Source organism: Camelus dromedarius, chromosome 13 (genome assembly GCF_036321535.1).
Source record: "Camelus dromedarius isolate mCamDro1 chromosome 13, mCamDro1.pat, whole genome shotgun sequence".
Classification (NCBI taxonomy): Eukaryota; Metazoa; Chordata; class Mammalia; order Artiodactyla; family Camelidae; genus Camelus; species Camelus dromedarius.
Window position 1 is genome coordinate 28,126,283 of NC_087448.1, and position 22,059 is coordinate 28,148,341.

The following is a 22,059-nucleotide window of genomic DNA, read 5'->3' on the forward strand; positions in this document are numbered from 1 at the left end:
GAATGAATGAGTCAGTTTATTAAAACTGGTGGTCCTACTCCAGGGGGGTCGTCACAGTGAACATTGTGACACACGCTAGTTATGTTAAAAGTGGTTCAGGAGGAAAGAGAGACTGCAGGTCTGCCAGCATAGGAATTTAACTGCATCCGTTTATTAAGAGATGTTCAAGTTCTGGGGTGTTTTACGTTAAGTAGATCTAAAAGAGGTCATTTATAAGCCAGATCCTTTTGTATTTGTTCATTTGTAATCAGGAAAATGCTTTTTTTTTTAATGACTGGATTACTCTCATCTACCTGCAGGGTACATCCGTCCCCAGTGTCAAGGGTCCGGGGAAATCGAATGAATAATCAGAAGTTTGCTTGGTAAGTGTACCGTCTAACTTACGAGAATTTGTAAGTCTTGTGGGAAATTGTAATAGGGCTGTGTAAAAGAGAATTATTCCTGCTTCTCTATAGAGACTACATTTCTACTGACTGACCTACATCATCTCCCTTTCCTTTGGAAAGTTCTAAATAAACACGAACAGTTCCTCTCCAGCCAAAAGTCTTCACTCACCAAAAACTGTAACAATTTTTTTTCCTAACAGATATGGCATATTTCCCAGAATTATCAACTGTTACATTTTTAAAGAATATTTCTCATTTTTTTGAAGACTTAGTTTTTTAGTGAGATTTAAGCAACAACTCAGATTTTTCTCAAGTACCAACTTACACTTCTCATGAAGATTTTCATAGTAAATTAATCTATTCTATTAATTTTGATGATTACTATTTAGATGACTTTTTCCTGACTTTAGCCTCAAATATCCAAGGATTTTTTTTTTTTAGTTTGAGGGATACAAAGATCTTTCACTGACTAGTTCCTGAGAACAAAAATAGAGATGGAACTTACTAGTGTCAACTGAAAAAAAAATGCACAATGTGGAATTGTGAGTTAAGTTTTATTTGGGGCAGAGTGAGGACTATAGCTGGGAGACAGCATTTCAGATAGCTCTGGGGAACTGCTCCGAGGAAGTAGGGAGGAAGGTCAGTGTCTGAGTGATTTTGATGAAAGGGGATACATGCAATCAAGCACACATTTTTGCAGAAGGTTGCTGCTAGTCACAAAGGGCATATGACTCCAATAATGATTTTAGTGCTTTTCTGGATATGATGAGATACAAGAATTGGGGCTTATACAGTCTTCTCCTGAAAATATCTAACCATCTGAAGGCCTGTTCTACCAGTTTTCCCCAGAGCCCAGAGCACTTCATTCCTGATCTCCACCCTGGACTCCTTTCAGGGTGCATTAAAGGTCAGTGGCTGCAGTGGCTAATGATTTAATCCTTGTAGAGGCAGATGGCAAGTGCCAATTTTTAGTTGGGACCAGAAATGACCAGAAGAGTTATTTCTACTGCAGAACATTGATTACTCACTTTTTAAAGAGGGAATGTAAAGTGTTTCACAAATGTTTCATATGAAACAAAGAAAAGAAATCAATGTAGATTTTAAATCCATATTTGTTTATAACACTCCATTTCACAACATTAACCTTTCTATATATAGTGTAGCTCCAAAAAAAAAAGGAGGGAGGGAAAGAAGAAGAAAAGAAAAGAAGAATTGAACTGTGTACGGTCTTCAAAGGTGAATGGAAATTTGCAGGTCTGCATTCTTCCTTCATTGAATTGTGCTTAGAATGGGATTTTGATTAAAAACTATGGCTTTTTTTTTTAAGTGTGGAAGATGATTACCAAAGATTGAGCTTCCAAATTAACTTTATTCCTAAATCAGGATTATTTTTAGACACAAAATAATGATTCTTTGAATTTGAATAATGCCTCATCAGCTTGTCTCCCTTCCCCCATTAAATCTAATTAATCCTCACAATAGCTTGGTGATGTTGTTAAATATTACGCTTTTCTTTTTCACACAGAGAGGGAAACAGAGCAAAGGGGAAACAGCCGTTTGCTTACATACTGTCTAAAAGCTGGGGCATCCCTCCTGGTCTCTCACAGTCACTAAAGCGCATTGTTTCCTGTAAAACCTGGAAAGCTGAGGGGTAAATAATACTCTTGGCCATTACATAAAAGGAAAGGGGGAAATTAGGTCCTTTTTTGACTGCACAGAGTTGATATTCTGTCTCAGTCCAAGGCACGTGGTACTGAGGAAACTTCATTACATGTAGACAATACAAGATGCTCAAGTGAGCAGCATCAGCTAATGGATAAAGTACAACATTGTCAGGTATGCGATCCGATTTCCACAGCTCATTTCTCAGCATCTAAATGTGGAACACTGAGTACATAACGCATTTTCTTTCCTTCACTTTTCCTTTTTGGAGTATTTTGAGTCTTGATAACCTGTTCCTATGTAATTCATAGCATGCCATTTGGTTAGTAAGTTTAAACCACTTTTATCTTCAGAGAAGTAATCCAAGAAAAACAAAAAAGGATTTTTACTACTATCCTTGAGAAAACTCAACTTCTATTTATTCAATAACATTTATTTACATTCCCAGGCACTGTGAAAAGCACTGGATTAGAAAGATAAGTAACAACACGTGGTTTCTGTCCTTATGGGGCTCAGTGTCTTCTAGGACAGTGGGGTGTGGATGTGATATTAGACATATATAATAGGCTGTATTATATGATACTATACAAATAATATGGAATATGTTGTAAAATGTGGATATTGCTCTAAGAGATGTGGTCATAGGATAATGTTTAGAGGAAAATGGTATCAACTGTACTTAAGACTAGTTTGGGAGTGGGTGGTAGGGAAGGGGGCAAGTATAAAAGAAGGGACTGTCAGAAAACCCACCCCCCAAGAAGAAGGGTTTAAAGTAAAGACCCAGAATTAATAGGAAAAGCAGACAGTCGACAAAGCTATTCCTTTGTAGATTGAAACACATATACAAAGACCTGGAAACATTTCTCAGTTAACTCTAGTAGGAGCATACATGGGTTTAATACGTGTGTTTTATTTGGCCATGAGTTAGTTAAAAATCCTATTACCTATACTGTCTTGAGTTTTTCTCAGGTAAGTTCTGTGAGGCTGGTACATGGAAATAAATCACCAGCTAGGAAGAAGCCCAATGAAATCACCCAGCGTCTATAGCTAGTTAAGTGATAAACACTTGCTATTTCTTTGTGAAATATTGGCTCTGAAAATCCTGGAGGCTTAAATACTTACACTAGCCATGGAGATGAAAGGAAAGTGATCATTGTTCTCCCCTCAAAAAAAGAAGTTTGGGATAATGTATAGAACTAGATGCCAAGTTGAACACTGACTTGGTTCTGGCTTAAGTTAGATCTGCAAACGCTACATGCAAGTGATGTTGGCTGATGCTGTGAAGTTAGCAAACGCTCCAATCAGTTAAAAAAGATTGTTCGTCAAATAAACAATTAAACTTTTAAAAGGTGAAAAAGCTTGAACTTCTAAGTTATGCCTAGGAAACGCATGACAGTTGGGAGATTGTAAATGTCGATGGCTGTGGTTGAGTTATCAAACCAACGTTTACCATTGAGTAAAGACGGCTTAACATTTTAAGTAGTGTTTTTCTTTGTGTAATGTTAATATGAGAGGCGGTCTCCTCTGGCCTCATTCCTGTGGCAGCGTTGCCTCTGGAGCTGAAGAAATGTGGGGAAAAGAATGTCTGTTCAAGACAAACAAACCTGCTGGAATGGAAAGAAAATGTGGTTAAAAAAATGTACATAACCAGGAAGGAGCTGAAAGCACCAGGATGTAAGAAGTCCAATGACAGATGAGGCAGGTCAGCTGTAACTGCTCACTCCCAGGGACTAAAGGGTGGCACTGAGAACTTCTTGCAGAATTTATTAGCACCCCAATAAAGAACATGAGATCATTGTACAACTCATTTAATATTCTATTAATCAGAGTTAGCCACCCAGGCCAGACGTAAACCCTGTCCGTCACAGTGGCTCTCCCCTCACTGGCCTCCCACTCTAGGAATATTTGTTGATTTGAAGATTGAGGAAGCCTTTGAGGCTCAGGATGTGAATTTCATCCTCCATGTCATGTGTCCCAGCTCTCCTCTTTCATACCTTCCTTTGTCCAGTGGTGATTAAAAACCTTGAGAAGAGCATATTCTGTTTTTTCTTGCCTATGATAATGCCAGGAAAAAATATCTTGCTCCCATTGGGGCACATGGAGGGAAATGGGGCAAACCTTATGAGAGATTTGAATATGCAAGTAGGCTTTTTTTCTTCATAGATCTTTTTGCTTGAAGCTGTTATATTCTGATATCAAACCCAGAGAGAGTGGCTGTTTCCAAGTCATCTTTCGGCTCTTGTCTTCTCAAAGCTATTCCAGAAATCTGTAACTTGTATTTGGTGTAGATGTGTAGATTGTATTTGGTGTAGACGTGTAGATTGTATTTGGTGTAGATGTGTAGATTGTATTTGGTGTAGATGTGTAGATTGGAACAGGGTAGGGAGGGGATATCTCCCTGGTGGGGAATATCTCTGAACTGAACATTGAAGTTGATTTAAAGCTCCCCAAATTTCCAGAACAGTGTGCGAATTAAGAACATACATGTATACATAAGCTCATTTTTAGCTTTCTATTCTTTTTTCTCCATTTTCCCCTCCATCCTTCTCTAGTCCCAAAGTTTTCAAGGACTTGGGTGCATATAGTTGTGTGATGATGGTGGTAATGCTGGTTGTGCTGTGTACCTAAAACATCCATCCAGGGCTACTGTGTGACACAGATATGTGTGTGTCATGTAATAGACACTATGGACTCCATATGTGAAGATGGAGAAGATTAGGCATTGTTAATAGGAATTGTCATCAGTAAAATGGGATTAATTTTCTCTAACTAACTGGTTGCTGCCACCACCAGTCTAAATTATGATTCATTTCTGACCAACATGCCTGAGATGTTCTGTCACTGTGTACAGAAGAAACTCCAGTTTTAATAGGAGTGTCCATGCAAATTATGACACATCCTGGGTGTGAATCCTATTTCACATTTGGAAGCAAACAGTCCTGTGTCACAAATTCTTTGCAGGGTGGGAAGAGCCTTTTCACACTTTGATGTTTTATTGTTGGATGAGCAGTGCTCCAATGAACTTAAACATTTATATGCATACAGTCACAAATGTTCCGCATGACCTCATAGCATCCTTTTGAAGGATATAATGAGTATGGATTTTTGTCATTAATCAAGAATGTTCCTTCATGTTTAAACTTTCAGCCTTAATAGAGGAAGGCAGTAGAGCTGTTGATACTGGAAACCTTTCAGAAAGTTGATGTAGAACTAGCCCTTTAAGGAGGCAGAGAACATTTCCAAGTGCAATTGTGGTCCATTACAGGGCTGGAAAGGAGCTGGAAGCATCATCAAGTCCAGTTCCACCCCTCACCTTACAAAGGTAGGAATGGAGCTCCGAAGACCAAAATGTGTTGCATGTCAGATGTGGGCCAGCAGGTCACACAAAACTGAGCAAAGACGCATATGTGATATATTCAAAGAAGAGTAAATTACCAAGTGATATAAAAAAGTAATTGCTCTTGGAAAATTGGTGAGCAATCGGAAACAGGCCTGTGATGATGTGAGATGTAAAATAAGACACCGTTCATGCTTGGAGTTTTCTGGATCTCTGAAAGCAGATCAGGGCCATTTTGAACATTAAGGCAGCTGTCATCTGTCTACCTGCCGTGGTCAGGGGCTTCTCTCGAGGCAGGGAGGGTCTCTGCACCCAGGGCTCTGCCCTCCCGGCCAGTCGTCTTTCTGCCTCGTGGCAGTTCATTACCTGTGGGCAGAGCAAGGGAAATGCTGCAGATTAAATAAGATGGATGTTTAATTCATTACACGCTAAGCAGAAGGCTTTTGTCTGGGAGATTCCCATGAGATGGATGTGGTGGAGGAAGAAAAAGAAGAAATAGGAAAGGCCTGATAAAGACATTGCTTTCCATTCCAGTATGTGGCAGTTACTCCCTGCCAAAATGTTTACTCATCAGCTTGCAGATCCTTGCACGCTCATTATTTATAGATAATATTGACTATGTTATTTTAATTACCAGAGCCTTTCACTGCTTCTTGACTTACAGGGCAAAAATTATGATACTCTGTCTGAACTTTAATATGTGAAAATTCCAGTTCCCAGAATGCCTGCCTGGACTTTTTTTTTTCTTCTCCAATTCATAAGTGTTGGCAAATAAGTAACAGCAGGTTGCCTTTAGATTTCATTTGGAAGTGTGTTCTCGCCAAGGTTTGATAACACATTCAGAAAGAGGGCTACAGTTCATAGAATCATGAACCAGTTTGCAGGTTGTCTGTCTACTGAATTGCAATGAAAAGAAGGACCTCCTCAGTGTTGCTGCATTTAAAATCCCTCCAAATTCATCTCTCTGCTTTGGTTATAATCCAGCTCTTAAATTCTTTCTTCACTTCTACCACCTCCTCAAATTTAGCTTGGAGACAGTTCTGTATACTTTAAACTTGCGTGCCATCTTTCAGTTTAACCTTCTTCACGACCTTTGGTTTAATTTTCTTAAATTCTCTTATTACCCAGAATTGCAGCAAGAAACCTCATGATAAAAGTGTTTCACATTGCTGTTAACATCAGCTGATTCCTCTGTCTGGTGTTGCTTCCGTCCCTTATGAAGATGATTTGGGGGAAAAATTAAAGATTATTTTCTACAATTATTTTCTAATTATGGGAGAATTAAGGCTATAAGATCATGCTGAGCTAAAAGGTCACCACTTATGAGACATTTTTCTATTAAAAGTCCATTAGTAATTTGTTTTTACCAACCTGCTGCCCAGAACCATATTACTGTCTCCTTGGGCATGTTGGTGGACTCCCTGTTATTACTGGCATCTCCTCAGCCCTGTGGCTAGGTGTGGTACTGTCGTGGAATAAAATGTATTAACTAATTTTAGTTCAGTATTTAAAAGGATTTGTCTGAAAAAATCAAAAAATACATGAAGGCTGAACAACACACTTGTAAATAATACATGAGTCAAAGAAGAAATTGCAAGAGAAATTTAAAAATACTTTTAAGTACAGTTGACCCTTGAAGAAGCAGAGTTAGGATCGCTGACCCCACACAGTTGAAAGTCTGTGTACAGTCAGCCCCTGTATCCACGGTCCTCTGTTCACAGATTCAGCCAACAGCAGGTGGTGTAGTAATGTAGTGCGTTCCTATTGAAAAAAATCCACATATAAATGGATGCACATAGTTCAAATCCGTATTTTTTAAGGTCAACTATAAATGAAAACACAGCTTACCAGGATTTGTCAGATGCATCAGTAGTAGTGCTTAGAAGGAAATGTATAGCCTTATATGCGTGTATTAAAAAAGAGGAACGATCTCAAATCAATAATCTCAATTTTCTACCTTAGGAAACCAGAAAGAGAAGAGCAAATGAAGTCCAATGAAAGCAGAAGAAACATAACAAAATGACTTGTTTGTCATTCTGGGATTAGTATTTTTCACGTAATTGTTGTTTCTTAGCTTGGTTTTATACAACATAAAGGCTATTTAACATTCACACAATCAGGACTCATGATTCACTCTGGGAAAGCACCTTGAACTCCAGCTCTTTATAGTTTTAAGTTGTGCAGCGTGCATTTCCCTCCATCACAGCCCTCTCCCTGTTCAACTTGTTCACGTGTAGAACTTGAAAATAATGGTTGTGTTATAATGAAACAGGCAGAATAAAGGGCTGTGGGGAGTCATTAATGAATAATGCAGAAAAAAACCTGTCCTAATATTGAAAAATACATATCTATGCTAGCACCGGTACAAGTTATGTTATAATTAACATATCAAATTAAAATGAGGAAAGATCTTATTTTATAAGCATCTAGACAAGCCACTGTCCTTCACAGTGAATATATTTAGGCTAAAGAATTAGCTAACCAAAGCTGTCTTCTAAATATATATTTGAAAGAATAATGACTTAATATTAGGACCTCATCAGAAACCCTTATGTATTCTTGAATGTGCTGGAAATACCGCTCAGAATTGTAAATCTTAAGGGGATTTCCCTCTGGGAAGGCTTGGGTACCAGCAGTTTTGTTTTGATTTTCATCCATCAGTCTTATTGGCAGTGTTACCTTTCTGGCCATGGAGATTTCTCAATATACACATGGACAGTGAATAATTTTAACATTAAATACCTCCTCATCTTACTATAATTTTTCTCAGCTGACTAGGTTTTCATAAAGTTTTCACATTCATTTCCTTCACATTGGCTATGTATTACGTTTCTTAGCATGGAGCTAGATTACCTAAGGAAGGATCAGTATCCTCATAATGTATTTCTTTTCATCAGTTTTAAAAGAACTGTAGCTAGTGTGTGACGTAATTACCCCGACAGCACACAGGTTTTGGTCACAGCTGCTCCACATAAGCCCTCAGCTAATAAGTAGCTGGAGAACTGAGGACCCTGCTGGAACCCTCTGTCTGTAACCATTACCTCTGTCTAAATTTTCATTCACTTCAGTCTCCTTTATCACATGAGGTTCTTTTGTTGCAAGTAATGGAAACCAACTGAGTCTGTCTAACTTAAGCAAAAGGTAATTTTGTTGAAGGACGTACAAGGTAGGTTACAAAGTCAAAGGAAAAACAGAGGAGCTGGGCATCAGGAAACCCAGGGAGCAGGACAGCACCCCAGGTCCAGGGGGCAGGATTGAATAAGCAGGTGCAGAGCTAGAGGGAGTCAGCTCCAGCTCCTCGATGACAGTAGAGGAAACCAGAGTGTGATCAGCCAGCCTGGCGCCGGTGCCCAGCCCTTTGCCGAGTTGGGGAGGGTGCCTAGGTTAACAGTCCCATTGAAACCATGCATCATGAGGAGTTTCCCAAAGGAAGAGGAGGTGCTGGTACCAAACAGTGATGGGAAAGACGATGCTTCATAAACCAGCACCGTCCACTTGCTCTGTTACCCAGTGAACTAGAAGCTGCCATTAAAGGTAGTTAATGAACTTAGTCCATGGAGGCAATCTTTTCTTACATTTTGGAAGATGAAGGCACTCCTACGATTAGTAACTAAACTCAGTGGCTTCTCCCGGGTCTTACCCTGGAATGTCCAAAACATAAGAAGAATCTTTCATCAACATAAACTTCCTTCTTATTGAAGCTTAGAGTTTTTGATCCTAATCCATTTAAACCATCCATTTTCCCAGAAATCCTACTTCGAATCACATATTTTAAAATGCAGCCTTTAAAGCCAAACATACTTAGTTATTGTGAAAAGATGAATAAAGTAGAGGAACCTCCTATGAAATAAATAAAGCTTGATTCTACAAGCTTGGGTTCTGGTATAGATTTGTCACTGAAACAAAATCAGTGCTTATACTTCTATTGAATGAATGAATGAATGAATGAATGGTGTCTGACCCAAAATATTTAAATTCGGTCTTAGGAAGAGTGCAAAAGAGGTTAATACTTGTCATAGTGTCACCTTGAAAGAAAGTACTTCATAAGACCTAGGTACTACTGACTGGGTGATTTTTTTTTTTTTGACAATTCTAGCAGTTACTATAGCCTCAAATAAGACTATACTTCAACTTTCTTGGGTCCTTCTCTTTTGTGTGTGTGTATATATATATATATATACACACACATATATATATGTATTTATATTGAAGTACAGTTGATTTACAATGTTGTATTTCTGGTGTACAGCAAAGGGATTCAGTTATACATATATATTTTTTCATATTATTTTCCACTATGGTTTATTGCAAGATACTGAATATTGTTCCCTGTGCTATACAGTATCTTGGGTCATTCTTAACTGTAACAATTTAGAATCCTGAGCAGGTGAGTGTATGTGGGTAGGACTGTGGTTTGATACGTGAGGTAAATTCATGTTCCAGGAAGGGGTACAGATTATATTCCAAGCAGAAATGATAGCTTTTTAGGTTACAGAGGAAGCCAGTTTTCTTCAGTTTCTCTGAAGGTCAAATAAACAGAAGGGTAACTCTGTATGTTACCAATTCTGTGTGACCATTGAATCTTCTCTTCCATCCTATAATGTATACTTGGAACACCTTCATACATGGGCATATGGGATTATACCCTTTAGAAAGCAATGATTTAATTCCCCATAGGATTAAATTAATGTTATTGTAAAATAGAAATCTCTCCGATTCCACCTATTTTTCAATTCCTCTACTCATTGCCTTTTTTCCTTAGAGGACTGCAAGGAAAAAGAAACATTGCTTTCCTTAGAGTTCATAGGTCTGGAGAAAGAAAGAAAATAGCTTTCTATTATTTTTCACTTTAGACCTGAATTATTTTGTACTCTTTGAAGAACCCTCTGTCTTAACCGAGGGAATGGACTGATTTTTTTTACAGTGAAAATGGTTTACAATAATCTTCCCCAAACTTTACAGGCTATAAAGTGTTTATCTGAGAAAGAGAAGGAAGGATGGAATTATACTGGAGGTAGGAAACAAAAGACCAAAGGCAAGGGTGTGGAGAACAGAAGGAAGTTGCTGCCACCTAGAGGTACAAGTTGATAGATGGAAATGGAGAGTGTGCCGTGAACGCTCAGGCGTGATCTTGAGAAGAGGCATTGCTGTAGTATCGTTCGAGATTTGCAGACACTAACTACTGTATATAAAATAGATAAACAGCAAGTTCATACTGTATAGCACAGGGAAGTACATTCAATATCTTGCAGTAACTTACAATAAAAAAGAATATAAAAAGGAATATATGTAAGTATATGTATGACTGAGACATTATACCGTACACCAGAAATTGACACAACTTGTAAACTGACTATACCTGGGGGGAGGTATAGCTCAAGTGATAGAGCGCATGCTTAGCATGCACAAGGGCCTGGGTTCAATCCCTAGTACCGCCTCTAAAAATAAACAAATAAACCAAATACCTCCCCCCCAAAAAAAATTATTAAAAAAATAAAATGATTAGATTTCAACTTTTAAAAATTAATTATTTAAAAAAAAAAACGGAAATGGCACCAGTTGACTCAGTCTCTGCCTCTAGGTGGGACTAGACTCAGTCTGTCCCCTTCCGCACTGGTGGTGTGCCAGTATTTCCTACGAGATTGTGCTGACCCTAGCGGGGATTTTCTAATTTTGTGGACAGTGGCCTTGTCATTGATCATAAAAACACCTGTGAAGTCGTTGGAAGTCCTCCTGTACAATGCAGTCTCAATTATTTGGAGGAGTCATTATAAGCTTGGCCAAGAGAGAATGTCTTTTCCATAATCCACACCATGTATTTCAATTCTTGCCTCAGGAGCTCCTCGAAGGCTATCTTCTCATTGCATTGTGTGGCTGGCTGATGCTCTCCTGTCTCTTGAGAAAGCACCGGTAGGAGGGAGACCTGTGGGATGAGAGCAGAGGGTCCTGGGAATACCATTAAGAGGAAGGGATCCCGAGACTCCCCTGAGTTATGCCTGATAGCTTTAAAACCAGTGCCACATCAGGCTCAAGAATAATGTGTGATTTAGCCCATTTTCATTTTGGTTATTAGGAACTGGCTGTACACAGCACTAACTTTTTTTTTTAGTCTTCTTGGGACATTTTAAAGGGAAAATCCTCCCTCATAAAGAGGTCTAGACAGCCAGAAATGTCCTGCCACATTTGGCTGGCGGTTCTCACTTTTCAGGACTGCCATATTGCACAACCCCAGGGGGCACTCTTCCCACCGTAGTCTTTGTGGAGGGTGCCTCCTGGAGCACTAAAACAAAGCATATTGTCCTGGAAAGGTGAGAAAATCCAGAGGGAATATTTGTGTGAGTTCATGCGTCAGCCCCTCTCTCCTCTCCTGAATGAATGGGAGACTTGATTGAATGTTACTGACGATGGTTTTCAGGGGGTTGGCGGGGGAAGCTTCAAAAAATACCAGAAGGGATCAGCATACCTTTTAGAAAATGAGGGTAGCGATCAGAATGTGCCCGTGTTCCTTGTTTATTTTAAAGCCTACTGCTTTCCTAGGTTGCATTAGCTGAATCTCTTCCCTGCCTACCTGCCTTGTGGGCTTTTACCTGCTTACCATTTTTGTTCTTTTTCTTCACTTGTATTTAATTTTAAGTGGCAATGTAAGTGTTTACATTCCATGTCACTTGCAAACCTGATCACTTTTAAAATTGCCAGAAGTGTTGGTTTTTTTTTTTTAAACTCATAGCATCATCATCACTTTCTAGAATTTTTTGTGTTCATTTGTTTGTTCCTTATTCAGTGAAATTATGGCTCCTGCAATGATCTGGCTGCTTTTCTGCACTCTGTGGATACTGTGTTAGGTAAGACAGACGGGCTCCCACTCTCACAGAGCTTACCGTGCAGTCGAGTAAGATAAAAAGCTAGCACATGTCTGGGGGTGACACGTGCTCTGAGGAAAGTATAACCAGGATATGGTTGGAGGTGACTGGAACCATCCAAGGGGTTTGGTTGGAGAAAACCTCTGGAAAGCAGGGGACGCGCCAGCTGGGAGATGAGTGAGAAGGAGCCAGCTGTGTGAGCATCTGGAGGAAACTGTCCAGGTGCTTGAAACGACTCACACAAAGGCCCCGGGGTGGGAACACATTTGGAGAATTCAAGGAACATAAAAAAGTGAGTGAGGCGTGGGTGGAACACGGTAAGTTCAGAGAGGGTGGCCGGGACAGAAGGTGGCACAGCCTGTGGTCTAGGTGTAACCGGACCGTGGGAGGAGAATGAAAGGACCAGATGTCTATGTGTATATTTTCAAGGCTCATCCTGGCTACTCTGGAGAAAGGATTATGAGAGCGGAAGCAGAGGGCTAAATGAGGATGCTGGGGCAGTGGATGAGGAGGAAGGGGATGGTGGCTCGGACAAGAGTGGTACCACTGGAGAGAGAAGTGGAGGAAATTGGGATGGATGTTGAAGGCAGTGTCAACAGCATTGGCTTATGGAAGGAAATGGAGAAAAGAGAGGAGTCAAGGATGATACCTAGTTTTTTGTCTGAGCACCTGTGGTTGTGGCTGGGAGCTTAGAGGAGAGGGCAGGTCTGTAGATACAAGTGTGGGCATCACCAGTATATAAATGACACCTGACAAGGGTGTGGATGTGTCTGTGTTTGATGAGGAGGGACAGAAAAGTTTTTGAGATGAAGAAAAGCTGAAGATTACAATTTTTCGAAACATCAGCTGGCGGCTGTGACGCACAGTGTGGAGTCACAGATACCCAGGGGTAAATCAGACAGAAACTGTATCTGTGCACCTAAGGCAGCCCACACCTGTCCTCAGGGCACAAACTGACAATTGTGAGTTTCCGTCACTTTCTTTGCCCCACCTCAGCGTGCTCTCCACAGTCCATCATAAAATGATGCCGCCTGCCCCGGTATCGGTCCAACCTAGGGCTAGTTGGTGAGACACCCAACTAAATAAGTAGATCTTAATACATGAAGGCATCTTTTCGCAAAACACCAAGTGCCCTGACCTCTCCCTTCCATGTAAAGACTTCAGAATTGAAAAGAATCTATTTGTTCAGATCCTCCAAGCCCACTTTTCTTTCTTTCTGTTCCGCACCCACACAGTCACACAAGGCAGAAGCATCGTAGTAACTCCAACTCTGTCAAAACCAACATCCATTTCATCACCCAGCCTAGCGTTCCTCCTCCTAAGTATTTTTTGGCAGTGTTGGCTCTTCTTCATCCCACATGCCTTCATCATCTCTTGCCTGAAATACTAACCTAAGCTCCTAACTGGTCTCTTTTTGGTCTCAGATTCTTTCCACTCTCCCCCACCCCAGATCCAGCCTTCCCCATGCCTGCAGCAATGTTTGTAAAACGTAAATGGGATTGCTCCTCTCTTTACGGCTCTGCCGTCCCATCGTTTAGATGTCCAAAGCCCTTAGTGCAACTTATGAGACCCTTTGCAAGATTCTTTTCCTCCTTTTCCACTTCACTTTCCCTAAATGTTCCCATCCTCCATGGACCCTACATTCCAGCCACACTGAACGTATGTTTTCCAAAACACCTTGATTAGCAAGGAAACTCAGCTTAAGGATTCTCTTCTGTGCAAAGTCTTCCCTACAGTCCCTAATCCCATGAGCCTCTTCTTCTCTGATCCGATGCCACTATATGACCCACGTTATCATCCTCATCACCATGTACTGTCATCACGATTGTTTGCCTGTGTGTGATGGTCTTCCCACCTTTTCATCCCCAGATGGCAAACACTCCATTGTCAGGACCATGATTTCCTGGCCTCCTGCACAGCACGTGGTCCAGCAGGCTCAGGACATACCGATCAATAAAATGATTAATCCCAACATCCATATTTTATTTGTAGGAAAACTGAAGCCCAGGGAGTCTAAAGAATTTTGTCCAAGTTCGCACAGCGAATTTGAGCTAGGATCAGAACCACAATCCCCTGACTTTGGTGGCTTCCTGTCCACGTTTTCATGGTTGTTTCCCATTCCTTATTTTAAGAAAAGTAGAAATACTCAGATTCAGGAGGCAACAAGAATTTTTTCATCTTAGAAACGTCTTCAAACATTGGTTACATCATCTCTACCCTTTCTGTGATTATAATTACTATATTCGACAAAACGTTTGAAGGATAATAGCAGAATATTGACCTGGATTTCAGAGATTGGGGCTTCTTCTGTCACTCTCTTAATTATCTGATCTGGGGCAAGAACGAGTCCCTCATGCCTGCGCTTGCCTATTTTTTCACAGGGATGATGTGAAAATACATGGAGGAGATTTTGTAGGAAAGCACCTTATTACTGTGGAAGGCAGAATGCTACAGAATGCCTCAGTGGTATTTTTTGTCACTGTTCACTTTTTTCTTAAATGTAACCTCCTTTTTTGGTGCTTTCAAAATACATCTATTTGATAGCTTTCCATTTCTCTTTTTTTGTTTCCACAAACTATGTAGTATTATAAAGGATTAGGATTTCAATTCTTACCTCCACCTGACTTTAACATTTACACCCTGCCCTCTGATCTACTTGATTCTGAATTTAATTATCAGGCTTACATTAACACCCTGTCTCTTAGCTTTCTTCCCACCTAGTAGTTCTTCATGGCTGAGTGAAAAGAGCTTGATTAATAAAAGCTTGCCCTTTTCCATTTCCTTGTAATGAGTCCAATAAAAAAGGGTCACCTCCTGGATGGGCTTTGTCCTTTGGGTATTCTTAATTCCATAGGTTTTTTTGTTTCTTGTGTATATTGATGGATTTGAAAACCAACCTCCTGATTTTTATTGCCACGCCTTCAAAGATACGGACACCCACAAACATCACAACTCTGGAAATAGTATTTGGAACGAACTTTAAATGCTGGCCCTGTGGTTTGACAGAATTTAAGACATAGGACATTGTCCGCTGAACAAAAAATAAATATCTTTCTTTTCAATCAATCAGTTCACTCAGCAGGTCCTGAATTTTAAGTGGCACTGTGCAAAGTATCAAATCCATGTTGATATAAAGAGTTAAGTCGTTTATCTTCCCAAGAGCTGAGGGGCTGGACCTCCCCAGGGGTGTAGCAGCTTTGGGCCCTGGTCCCAGCGCACACGCCAGAAAGGGCTTCCTAAAGCTCACAGGGGAGCATCATTTACTCTCCAAGAAATGTCCATCAGAGCAACGCTAGTGGCATAATTGGCCACAGAGGGAGATGCAGCCTCTGAAGTACTGAATGTAGATTGCTCTTCTCCAGGAATTTTTAAGGCCTTGAAGACTGACCTGGGGTGAATAAATATAAAAATGCAAATCCAAACAGCTCAGTGGAACAGGCACGGGCTCTAGGGTCAGGGGATGCTAGTGCAAATCCTGCCTGATGCTTTTATTGGCTGGCTGGCCTTAAGCCAGTCATCACTCCTCACCACCATTTTCCTCTGGGGTAACAATGCAACAGAAACATCCCCCTCCTGAAGCTCAGCGGGTTAAAATTTAAATGTGTTGGTTCAGGTGAAAGCTATCGACAGAGCAAGACCGTGTGTTAGTTATCACTGTTACCCGAATGCCAGCCCCCGGTGATCTGCCCCTCCAAGACAGTCATCTAAACGTCATCCGTGTCTGACTCTGCCGCACGCTGCCTCATGACAAAGGGAACCTGGTGCGGAATTAGAAATAGGCCCTGAAATCTATAATTTGCTGCCAGGCCTGCCTGGTCATATTGCTGGTGAATAATTCATCCTCGGGTGGTAGAGGTAGGTCTCCAAAGTGAGTCTCCACAAACTCATCATTTTTAACGCTCCTCTATGAAGAGAAGCAGTGAGGTCTGCTTTCCTCAGGAAATGGTTAGTGTACATTGTCAGAATCACCTTTCCATGATGTTTTTATTCTTAAGCCTTTTTTTTTTAATAGTTTTATGCAGTTTCATGCTTATCATTCCATTTATTCTTCATAACGATCCTGTGAGATGTCTTAGAAGATGTGATTATCTGAATCTTTAAAATGAAGGGAGGCAGAACAGAGTGAGGATCAAAGAATCCGTCTCCTTACTTTCCTGTTTCGGTTACCACGCACTAACTCTGTAACCTTAGGCAAATGATTTAGTATCTCTGTGCCTCGGTTTCCTAATCTATATGGTGGGGCTTGTTGCTAACACCTGTGCTGTGGTTATTGTGAGGATTAAATGCACTAATACATAGAAAACTCTAAGGACAATGTTTAGTAAACTCAATAAATGTTGACTATTCCTGTTTTAAGGGGATGCAATGCCAATTTATGTAGGGGCATTGCTAATATATAGCTAACATTCCTTATCTCATTAATGTCTGGAAGTACTTGAGCCTTTCACAGATAACAAAATGGAGACCTAGGTTAACTGAATTCCCCAGTATGATATTTTAAGTTGACCTTGATATTTCTACTACATCCCTCCTGTTCACTCCTCTCCCTTTACCTACCTTTTCAATGTTCCTATTCTCCAAAGTTCAATCTCTCTATCCACAATCTTTCTTAATGATAACAGCCTTCTCCACAATTTAAGTCCCCACCCTTTTGCAGATGACATCTGGGATTGACCACTTCCTCCCCTGGGTCCCCACCAAGTCTTTCTGTCATAGCCCTTGAGTGTGTGTGTGTGTGTGTGTGTGTGTGTGTTTGTGTGTGTGTATGCGCGCGTGCGCACACGCGTCTCTCTTTTAGACTCTTAAGTCTCCAGTACCTTGCAAAAGTTCTGGCCCATACATAGAAGGCAACGTAGAAATATTTGAAGAAGGAAGAAAAAAAGAGACGGGGCATGGCTGTAATATGAAGTGTTCTAACCCTTCTAAAATATTTTCTGGAATATTTTAAGAGTTTTTCCAAGATTTGCTTAATGAAAATAATCTGCTCATTGGAAGTCTGACATCTTGAGCACCTGCTAGGTGCCACGTACTGTGGGAATCCTGAGTCTCTAAAGGTACCCTCAAGGAACTTCTGTCTGGGGGAGAGTTCAAACTCTCAAGGATGAGTCAGGAAAGTTATGTTGCTACAGTGTGTTGATGGTCTTTTATAAAAATCACGTCATCTCTTTGTCACAGGTAGAGCTTTCTATGCCTCACCAGTTCAACATATTTAGATGTTGCATCATTGTGTTGGCCCTGGACGTTAGCCATTAGTTGTTCAAGATAATGGAATTCATGAGTAGAAGTTATTTATGTTTTTTCATTTCATTTAAAACTTTTTTTAAGAAGTGTCTGTCTCCATTGCCTCTGCCCCTTCTAATGCTTCTCCTAGTGTGATTTAGCTTGTTTGTAAGCAGAAAAATCACTGAGCCAATACAGTTCCATCATTGTTTGCCCACATACACGTATACACACTCCTAGTTGTGGTAATGGAGTATTTTTGTTTGTGGTTCTTATCTGTGGTTCTTAACCTACCTGATGCTACTCCACTGTGTTGACATTGGACTGTTATTAGAATGCTGAGTTCTCTCTGGGTTTAGATTTTGAAGTTGTCAGATATTCAGTAATAGAATTTTGCCTGGTGTAGACAGCATGTATTACCTACTTAGTAGGACATTACCACCCTTGAGATGTAAGAATGATGCATCCTTTGTCTCGTGACCACTAATGTTTTTCTTCTGTTACTGATTCAGTTGCATAGTGGCATGGCCTTGACTTGCGTGCTTTCATTTCTTGAAAACAGCAGTAAGTAAAGTCAGAATCATTGCTGTTAATGCTCGGCGTTGTCTGCATCAGCGTTAGCTTTTGCAAGTTGGTGCTTATCTGCAGACTCAGAGGCCTCTGGTTCTGGAAACTGTAGATGTGCAGCACAATGACCAGTGTTGACAAGGGAGCACTTCCTTTTTCTTTTTGCACTCGGTACTTCAAATTAGAATGTGAAATACAGTCATTCTTAATTGTGATACTTTCACAAAATGTGGAACCGGTCATCGTCACAATCTGGGCATAACGTGGCCTTTGTTAGATGCGCGTTGGGATTAGTAATAATTACAGTTAACGTGTATCAATATGCATGATTAGAAGTAGATCGGGTAGCACATGTCTTCAGCCCTCGTTCCAGTTGACCGCAGTGTCACATGACTGAGTCACGGAAGAGGAAAACCAAAACCTGCTCCCTGGCTCTTGACTGAGCCCCACTCGCAGTGCAACACCTTCACACCTTCGTGATTTTAGTCACAACCAGGGAAGAGCAGGGCCACCTCTTTCCTACGTGGAGCAAATCCTTTAAATGAATACCTGCAGTATGCATTCTCTTATGTCCCCAAGGGTTTGAGAGCACATGTCCGAAAATAACTCCATCCTACAGAAGGTTTAGGGGAATGCGGCAGATTTTAAAAACGAACACACGTGCATGAACCACAACTTCTCATAACTACTAAATGAGTGAGATGGTTATTCTAGTTGATAAATAATAGCTATACTTTCAAGCACTCATCAAACTGGCTGATTAAATTAGCAGGCTCCGGTCCAGAGGATGTAGCCGGCTAAGCTCAAAGGCTCGGTGCCTCTAGATGCGACTGTCATCTCAGGATTTAACACCAGGATGCAAAAATATCAGCTTTCTTTATTTCTGAGACACTAGCCTTCACTGAAGGTAAACCCAACTGTCTACACTCAGGAGATAATGAACTCTAATAAAATAGAGGGACACACACACACACACACACATTCACCTGTGCGTGTGTGTGTGTGTGTGCGTGTGCGTGTGCGTGTGTCTCCCTGTATCTATATCCATCTCTCCCTGTATCTGTATCCATCTCTCCCTGTAGTTTTCTTTCTTAATATCCTGATGCAGATGTTGCACGTGCCAAGCATCCTGTTGTCATGCTGGCCTTAGGCAGCACGTGCTGCTCTACTTTTGTTCCTTGCATTGCTCTTCGGTGCCTCCTACCTGCTCCTGCAGCCCTGGCGCACAGCAGCATGTCTTCCTGTGCTCCCTGCTCTGGGGTGGCTCCAGTTGCTGCCACCCCCCCCCCACCACCCCATCCGTACTAGGTCAGCTCCGGTGTAGCTGACCTAGACTGCAGGTTGTCGGCCACAAAGACCCCCATCACCTGGTCTCCACTCCTCCCATGGATTTGCCAAAAAGAGTTTGATAAAGACCTGTCTCAAGAAGATCCCTCCTGGAAGGGGTCTACACTTACCCTTTTAAATCCTGTCTCGTTCATTCTCTCATGGGAAACTGACAACCAACCTAGTAACACGAGGTTATGATTGACCCCATTTTGTCAGTGATGAAATGAAGGGTCCAAAAGAGAGACTCAGTGATTGGTTATCTGGAACAAAGCCACTGCACGACACAGCTGGCACATGGAGAGCTTCTCAGTCTAAATTTAGCACTGGATCTCCTAACCGGTCCTGCCCAGAATCAGCTTGAATTCTTATTTGTGGAAGGAGCATTTCAGAGCAGACATGCCAGCTCTTTTATTTTCAGTACAAAGATGCTATAGATCTTGGCATTTGGTTTTGTTTGAAGTATGGAAAAATATTTGTAGAAATGGGAAGGAAGAGTTTCCAGATAAACACGAGAGGTCACTGACGTTCTGGAAACTGCTTTTCAAAACCTTTCTCAAGGTATAGATTAGTTTTCCCTCTGGAATACTTGAAATACAATCCTGCCTCAGGGAACTAGTGAATTATAAGAACTCTCAATGCACTTTATGGCCGTGTGATTTTGCTCTTTTTGGACACCACAACTTTCTTGGAAACCACAGCCGTGGCTTTTCTCATTAACACAGTGAGACTTTAAAACTAAGGTGATTATTCTGAAATTATTCATGGTTCTGAAGCAGGCTGTTACCAAAACGATTTTTAAGATGTATTTCTTGGATCTTCCTTTTCTAAACAAATGCACATAAGCCTATGTATATAACGCTATGCACAAAGTATCTCTTGGTATTTTTTAAGAAGCCCTTTCAAAAGAAGTTCCCATGTCGGGGGAGGGTATAGCTCAGTGGTAGAATGCATGCTTAGCATGCACGAGGTCCTGGATTCAATCCTCAGTACCTCCATTTAAAAAAAAACAAAAAACAAAACAAAACAAAAAAAAAACCTAGGTACCTCCCTCCTACAAAAAACTAAACTAAACTAAAATAAAAGAAGTTCCCATGTAACTTTCATGGAATGAGAAAACATTCCTTCTGGTACTCCCCCACCCCTCTTAATGTCTAAATTTATTCAACTGGTTAAATAATCATAGAATAAGTCTTCAGGCAAAGCTAAATTCCCTGGTGATTTCTAGATCCTAAAACAGAGGTCTGTTTTAAGGAACATAACACTGGTCAGACAACAGAATTAAGAGTCTCTACAAAAGAAGTCGATCCTGAGAGAAATGAGATTAAACCCCTTCTGCCCCCATTCTGTAAGGATGAGTAGCAGTAACCGCGCTCAGCACCTGAAATACGTATGTCATTCGTAGATGAATGTGCTTCATCCAAGTATGTTCGTATTCTAAGTTCAGATTTTGGAACTGTAGGGCAGCTGCTGCTGAAGGAAGCAGAATCTGCTATCAAATAAGACTGATGTCCTCGGTCCATCTGAAAAGTAACATGCTGCTTCCTGCTTCCTTCCGGCAACCTTTCTTGTAAGTGGAGAAAGTAATGGAAAGATGCAGGATTTTCTTACGTAGGAGACGGAGAGGCCAGGGGAGGGATGGGACTCAAGGCAAACTCTTCTCTTTATGCTCAAGAGAGCAGAACTGAACTCTGGCTTCCCCCGACTTAGTAAGAGGGTAATGGGGAGGAACTGAGGGACATTCCCTCCATTGAGCAGTGGGAGGCTGGGCCATTGCAGTCCCTCCCAGGGATGGTTAATTGTTGTCCCTTCTAACTGAAGTTTTTTTTTTTAAAGGAGATACCAGATTGTAATACTTGAGCTCCCACTTGAAAACATTCAAGTGTCATTTCATATCCTCAGCACTGAGAGGGTTGATGTCACTAACATTCTACTGTTTGACCCCTTTAAGGTTATGTCATCTCCTTAAGCTGTATTTTACTCATCTGTAAAATGGGGGTGAAAATGTTACTGCCTTAGAGGATTGGAAGAACTCAGAAAAATGATATGTGTAAGAGATTTATCAAAGCATCTGGCAAACATTAATTTGCTCTATAAACGTTAGCTATTGTAAGCTTTTACGATTTGAATACCCAAAAGTTCAGCAACAGGAAAATTCCTATTTGTGATGCTCTGAGTAGAGACTGAAATCCATATACGCTGTCTTTTGAGCTCAGGTTTGACGGGGGTAAAGCTAGCAAGTAATTTCAGAGATTTGGTTCAGTTCTTAAAATGTTCTGCTTTTCCACGTCAAAAATTGTGCATGTTCCACGGAATACCTTAAATATTCAGAAGTCCTCCCTGAGTCTAATGACCATAGCAAGAATCTGAAATAATAAGTACTGCCATTTGCTTCTGTCATTTTTTTTTTTTTTTTTGCTTCGCTTGTATCTCTAAATACCCAGCGTTTTATTAAATTGACCCTGTTGGCTCTGCTCAGCAGTCACAAAACGAGAGAACCCTCAGCGTGTTGGGCTCAAAACTCACCATGTCAGTAGGCTTTCCAACCTATTTTAAAAGGTCAGCATGCGTGGCTGCAGAGATGGAAAGTCTCTCGTCCTTTGGTGGCCTATGGTAGATGTGCAGCAGGTGACAGCAGGGGATTGTCACAGCCCCACTCACTGCTGATCCCCGACAGCTCAAGAGATGTGCTCACACATAG

General features: G+C 40.9%; 1 protein-coding gene across 15 annotated transcripts in view; it reads left to right on the forward strand.

Annotated features, from left to right (window-relative positions):
- KLF12 (KLF transcription factor 12) overlaps positions 1–22,059 on the forward strand; it is a 507,694-nt gene that overhangs the window by 444,490 nt on the left and 41,145 nt on the right. For 14 of the 15 annotated variants that reach the window (XM_031466116.2, XM_064493092.1, XM_010978786.3 and 11 more), the window contains one exon: positions 300–362. In XM_031466116.2, coding sequence (XP_031321976.1) covers positions 300–362 — 63 coding nt within the window. Of the gene's footprint in view, positions 1–299; positions 363–7,347; positions 9,527–22,059 lie in introns of those variants that run through there. The other variant, XM_064493093.1, reaches the window with a different exon arrangement.